General features: G+C 39.1%; 1 protein-coding gene across 1 annotated transcript; it reads right to left on the bottom strand.

Moving 5' to 3' along the window:
• Positions 1 to 1,493: 1,493 nt before the first annotated feature.
• Positions 1,494 to 2,450, bottom strand: LOC107286920 (olfactory receptor 10AC1). Its single transcript, XM_015815363.1, has one exon. It carries the CDS (start codon positions 2,448 to 2,450, stop codon positions 1,494 to 1,496), a length of 957 nt encoding a protein of 318 aa, XP_015670849.1.
• Positions 2,451 to 7,034: the final 4,584 nt, after the last annotated feature.

Here is a 7,034-nt window from a genome sequence, read left to right on the forward strand (position 1 = left end):
CATTAACAAAATCTTGCAAGTGTGAAATTTCCTAGGTGGCATCTCTTTGCCCTGTCCCCCAAGACCATTACCACATACCATTTCATTATGCACCATGTGGGCCATCATTATCTGAGGGAGTAGGCCATTTCGGAGGGCAGAGTGACAAATAAGGCATGTTTTCAGAGTCCCTATAAATGGCATTGCAACCCGGTATATACCAACCTTGTCAGATCACACCAGAGAGGCAGATACCAGAGGAAATAGGCATCCCATCAAGTATGGGTAAAAACCAGAATTATGAATTGCACTTAGAATTAAATTGGCAACCGCTGCAGCTCGCAAAGCAGAGGTATCACGTGGGCATACCGAGGCATGCCCATCATAGACCATGCCAGTGCATTCTTAAAATTTACAAGTGGTCTTTTAGGGTAGCCCCATGTATAGTGTGTTGCAGTAATTGAGCTCTGAGATGAGTAGGGCATGTTGTGGTCTTCTTGCCCCCGAAATGACTGCCTGGACATTTACAGTGTTAAACTTTAATATTATTTAATAATACATGGATGGGACCAGGCTACGTATAGAACCCTCTTTGTCCCGTTGCATCAGCCCGTCCCACCCACTCAAGCAGAGAAATAAGGTTAAAAGTCCTTGAATTTGATGAATGGATTATAGGCTACAAGTCCTATAGTCTTGTAGTCTATAGTCTACAACAGGGGTAGTCAACCTTGGCTCTTTTATGACTCGTGGACTTCAACTCCCAGAATTCCTGAGCCAGCACAGGAATTCTGGGAGCTGAAGTCCACGAGTCATAAAAGAGCCAAGGTTGACTACCCCTGGTCTACAACACCATCAGTTAAAGACTTCCGATTGGTGAAGTCTAGGAAGAGAGCTTTCTCTGCTGTAGCTTCCGCCCTATGGATTATTCTCCCCCCAGAGGTGAAGTGTGTGCCATTCCCTTGGCCTTCCAAAAAGGAGTTAAGGAGTTAAGGCAGTCTTGCATGGAGAGCCCAGGGGAGCACACAGCCATGGATTTTGTTAGTCCCCTGAAAACCTTCCCTTCCCTTTTTAACTAATTTTAATCTCTTGCCTCCTCTTACATTTTTAATTTCTTTAAAACTTTTATATATGCTCTCTGATATTTTAACATTTTTTCTGTACACCATTCAGAGTCCCTCTTAGAGGGAGATGGACAGTACAGAAATGTGAAACATAAATAAAGTGTGAGTATGCACGGTTAAGCATGTATACTATCCTACACAGGCATTAATTATGCCTCACGCAATTGTGATCCATTCACCAAGATGAATGAACAATTAACGTTTGACCATCTCAGGCACAGGGCAAAGAGAAAAGATTAATTGATGAATCATAGTTGGTGCCTTGGTTTTTTTTATTTGTTTTCTTTCCATTAGACAAGAAATATACAAGATTTCCCAATATACAAGAAATATTGATTTCATGGATTCTGGGCTGGACTCAATTTCCTTCCTGAGAAATGAGCAGGTCAGCTTTTAAAAATGCTCCAGTTTGGATGTCCCAATCTTTTTTTGCAATAACTTCCTCACAGCTCCCTTGATTTCTTTGTTCCTGAGACCATAAATTAAAGGATACAGCAGGGGGGTAATGTTGGTATAGACCAGGGCTAACATCTTATCTCGACGGGGTGAGTAGCTAGACTTGGGTCGGACATATATGAAAGTGGCACAACCGTAATGCAAGACTGTGACCACCAGGTGAGAGATGCAAGTGGAGAAGGCCTTACCTCGGCCAGAGGAATCATGGATCCTCATCACAGCAAGGCAGATGCAGACATAAGAGATAAGAATGAGGAGGAAAGGGAGGAGCAGGATGAGTGTGCAAGCTACAAGGAGGGGAAGCTCACTGATATAGCTCTTGGTGCATGCCAAGTGGAGAAGAGCAGGGACGTCACAAAAGAAGTGATCAATATGGTGGGAACTGCAGAAAGGCAAGTGGAAGACAGCCACAGTCAGCCCCAGAGAAACCACAAACCCCCCAAGGCAACAGATGACCAAAAGTTGAAGACAGAACTCTTGGTTCATCACTGCCATGTAGTGTAAGGGCTGACAGATGGCCACATAGCGGTCATAAGACATGGCTGCAAGGAGGAAACATTCAGCTCCCCCCAGAGCTACAAAGAAATGCATCTGGGTAGCACAGCCCACAAAAGAAATGGTGCTTTCCCCACTGCTCAACAGGCCAGCCAGCGCTTTGGGAGCAATGATGAGGGTATAACACAGCTCAATGGCAGAGAGCTGGCAGAGAAAAAAGAGCATTGGAGGACGGGAGGGCTCAGCTGACACAGCCAAGAGAATCAGCAGGTTTCCTGCAAGGGTAGCCAAGTGCAACCCAAGGAGGATGAAGAAAAAGAAAACCGGGAAGCGGAACACATCAGAGAATCCAAGCAGCAGGAATCCCATGCTTAATGATGTCTGGTTATTGCTCTCCATGCAGTTGTCCACATACATTAGACCTGCAAGAGAGAAAAGAGTGAGATGAGAGAATATAGATGGAAAGATGAAAGTAACCATCCACCCATTCCCAGCAGTTTACTTGTTGTGGTCCAAGTACCCATGAAAACCACTATCGGTAGCAGTAGAAAAGGAATAGCAAACTAAAACCCACCAATGTCCCCAGTTGTGAGGAATGATAGTAAATTGGGAGGCGTGCATAGCTTTCAGGTATTTTGTGTAAAATGTATTGTTACTCCTGCGGTATATTCTAGAAAAATGAGATCTTCTTGCATTTCCTTTCTTCTACATCTTCAGAAATCTTGCAAGAAGGAAAGGTAGGTAACTGACTAGATCGCAGTACCCAAATGCCTGAGCCGTGTCTTTGGGGAGCCTAACTGCTATGTTTCCAGAATCTGGAGAACAGTGGAGTATCCAAAATCATAGAATTTGGCCCTACTTCTGACAAAGCCACTTTATCCATTTTATACCTAATAATGACTTGTAACATCACTATAATACATTATGCATTGGTGGTACTGTTGATGATTATCTTGTGTATTCCATGATGCAACTTAGCACTATTAATATTGTTTGATTGGGATTAAAAAATACTAGGAGCATACAATACTATATCCTAACAAGAAAATGACTTAAGGGTTTTCTAATGAAATAGCTTGATATCCCAGCATCCAACAACTCCATTTTTTTTCTTATGAAAAGGTTTCCAGTGTTACCTGACCAGTGTGACCTGTTTTCTGATACTTACATTTTACACATAACCTCCCAAACCAAGGAATATTTATTTTATTTATATGGCAAAATAAAATACAATAATTATTTCTTGGATTGGGAGGTCCTGTGTAAAATGTAGGTGTGGAATATAATCATTAAACCTACCCTTTTCCAGAGTAACTTATGCTATGGTACACAAGAATCGCTACAGGAACAGCAACTGGGAGACTATCTATCAGTAATCATTCAATGGCAATTGCAGGAAGACATAAAATGGATGTGACCAGCAAATGGGAGTCTTTAGACTAGAGTAACATTTGAATGAAGTTTGCTGAATTTATTCATGAGTATAGTAATTGTTGCTGAAAGATATTGGCACGCATAACAGCAATATCAACAATATAGCATTATAGGAAGCTTTCTGTGAAACCCTTGTCTAATTTTACATGTAGTAATTACCAAAACGCCATTCCCTCTTGTGATTGGAAATGCAGGGACCACGTCTCAATACATCTAAGCTGGGGAGGGTTGTTTTAAGTAATGTTCTCAAAGTATCCAAGTTGAATAGGAAACACAGAAAGCCTTAAATCAGCATGTAATAGTGAGGTCAGGCAAAAAGTTATGTTTTTCTCTTTTCTTGTTCAAACGAAGAATACAACCTCTGCTGCTTCTGATTCATGTGCATGGCAGCTTATAGTAACCAACCAAGGAAGTATTGGAGGTTATATCTGTATAAATATTTGTTCAAAATCTTAAATCTCCGAAAGTTCTTCACCGATTGCTTTGAAATTTTGACATAACGTTGCATTTGAATACGCGCGTGTTTTTATATACCGACTATTATATAGATGTCATACCTGTGACACAAACGTGTGCTTTCTCTTTTCTTTCTTTTTCATTTAACCAGACTGAGCCACAGCAATGCGTGCTGGGTACAGCTAGTAGTTAATAAAAGTATAAGGGCAGCAAAAACACTTATTGATTAATGTGATGCATTTTTGTTTTGTAGACCTAGTCCGGATTCTTTGTCTGCAATAGTGTGTTGTTAAAGCAGGAAGATTAAGGCAGAAGAAATTTTAGTTTGAAGAGAGCTAAAAGAATTTCTGCCCAAGGAAAAATAACAAAGGAAAGTGATTGCTCAGATTGTGATGGGTTACTTTTCAGTCCAGAGTTTGATTCAGCTGTCATGGCTTTTTCACATATTATTTTATGTTATTCATTGTCACAAAATACAAAAGAAACAGCTTCAACAGAGTAATCTTTAAGATTTATACCAAGTTATAATCTGAGGAAAATTGGCATAAAATCTTCTACAGATGATATACAACCCCCTCAATAATATCTACGACAGATAAATCATAGGAAACAGAAGGAACATTTTGTCATATGTGGTAAATGGGTAAAAGACCCAAAAATACCGGTGAAAGACATACGTAGTACAGTGCAAAAATAAATAGTATTTTAAATTCAAAATGAAAGCGTAACCTTCCTTACTAGGAATAATTCCAGAAAAATAATAATCAAGAAACATAATAATTTAATGAGATATGTGTGTACAGCATAAAATTTGTAGAATATAAAAAGAAAAACCACAATTCCAGCAATATCTGACAGGGAACTTGCAGAATACACAATAGCAAAACTAACACAGACACACAAACAAAATAGAAGTTTAACTGAATTTAAGCAAAAATGGTTCTCACACATACAGTACATATACAGCAATGGCAAATACGGTCATGTACAGTTTGGCTTTTAATGGGGTCTAAATGTTTATAAATATTGTAATTAGCAAACATATAAAAAGGGTGAAGTCAGATGCAATAGCTTTTTTAAAAAAGAATTTTTTTTCTTTGTCTTTTTTATTTCCTCTGCAGTATTTTAATTTTGTTAACCTTATTTTATCTATTTTTTTCTTCTTTAACATGTATAAACACACACACACACACACAAAATACATACCAAGTAATAATACAATGGAGATTTCAGTATCAAGTAATCTAGCCCAAGACTGAAACTTTTATCACATAACAAATACCTTGATGTATGATATTTCTTCATCTTTTCCTTTCCAGTATTCTATTTAACTTTGAATGAAAAAGTCAAATAATCATTGTAACACTGATATCCTAAATAATTAATAATGATACAATAACAGAGTAACAGAATTGGTTGGGACCTTGGACGTTTTCTAGTCCAACCCCTGCTCAAGCAGGAGATCCTATGCCATTTCAGACAATTGTCCAATCTCTTCTTAAAAACCCTCTCCTTTTTTATATCCAATACTTCAATGTATCCAAACCGTAGAATTAAAATATATAACTATAATTCTAATAAAATAACAATGTATTAAGATTTATACTAACATAACAACAACAAATACAGAAGGAACCACTTTCAAGCTGTGGGGGAACAAAACTATCTAGAACATGAGAAATGTTTTCCTTCGTGTCTACTCTAGAAAGAGTACAGAGAAGAGCAACAAAGATGATTAGGGGACTGGAGGCTAAAACATATGAGGAACGGTTGCTGGAATTGGGTATGTCTAGTTTAACAAAGAGAAGGACGAGGGGGGACATGATAGCAGTGTTCCAATATCTCAGGGGCTGCCATAAAGAAGAGGGAGTCAAGCTATTCTCCAAGGCGTCTGAGGGCAGGACAAGAAGCAATGGGTGGAAACTAACCAAGGAGAGAAGCAACCTAGAACGAAGGAGAAACTTCCTGACAGAACAATTAACCAGTGGAACAACCTGCCTCCAGAAGCGGTGAATGCTCCAACACTGGAAGTTTTTAAGAAGAGACTGGACAGCCATCTGTCCGAAATGGTGTAGGGGGTTGGACTCGATGACCTCCAAGGTCCCTTCCAACTTTATCATTATTATTATTACTGTTGCTATTGCATCTCCCAGTCAGCCCACTGCCTTTATTGTTTCTTCAGAAATGGGCTGATCCAGAAAAGGTGGAAATAACCCCTTTCCCCATTGTTTTCCCCCAAAGCTGATTTAATCACATCCACACTATAGTATCATGGATCTCCCAGGTATCTAATGATCTAATAGGCTCAGCTATCCTTCCCCTCCATAAATCCTTTCTATTCTAAATGCTATTTTGGAAAGCAGCACTAAAAGGAGATAGGTGTTCTGATGAAGAATAATAAATGAATACAACTACATCAGAAGAGACACATTGGGTCAGGCTGAAGAATAAAGAATGAATGGCCTTTTGGATTAAGGCTGGTCATTTGTAGAATATATATAAAAAAGCCCTCCATCTGTTGCAAGTAAAGCAGAAAGACAGGCAGGTTGATGCTGCTACCGTGTAAAGCAGCATGTGATGCCCACAATCAATAACATAGCAGCTTTCTCCCAGATTTGTTTTCTTTGTCAATCAACTATAAAAACATATTACTTTTTAAATCTGAAGGCATTAATATGCTTCCCAACTCTCAGATAGGAAATGTGTAGTAGCCTTCAATAATTTGGAACAGTGCCCATGCATAAACATTTTATTGTATTACCTTTTATCACCTACCTGTCCCTTCTTCAGAATTTGCTTTCCCATTGATGGGGAATGATCTTATTAATTCTGAGATAAATGTGTGTGTGTGCGCACGGTCACTGCACAATCAGCTCTCCAATTAGTTGCAATCTCCCTGGTTGTCTGTGCTTCAATCACTATGTCCCAGGTGATGCCATCTTGAGGAAATTCCTCTCATTTATCTGTGAAGCAAAACAATCTCACCCCCAGGATCTTCTTTTTTTCCACTGCCTCCAGCAATAGAATGAGCTTAAACTCCACCAAGAGAAATCCAGAAGAAATTCTCAAACTTCCTGAGACCAAGTTAGAAAA

Source organism: Protobothrops mucrosquamatus, unplaced genomic scaffold, assembly GCF_001527695.2.
Source record: "Protobothrops mucrosquamatus isolate PMUCROS unplaced genomic scaffold, P.Mucros_1.0 scaffold337, whole genome shotgun sequence".
NCBI classification, from domain to species: Eukaryota; Metazoa; Chordata; class Lepidosauria; order Squamata; family Viperidae; genus Protobothrops; species Protobothrops mucrosquamatus.

Excerpts from the sequence above, each read along its gene's own strand:
- LOC107286920 (XM_015815363.1), bottom strand. The coding sequence starts at position 2,450 with ATGGAGAGCAATAACCAGACATCATTAAGCATGGGATTCCTGCTGCTT.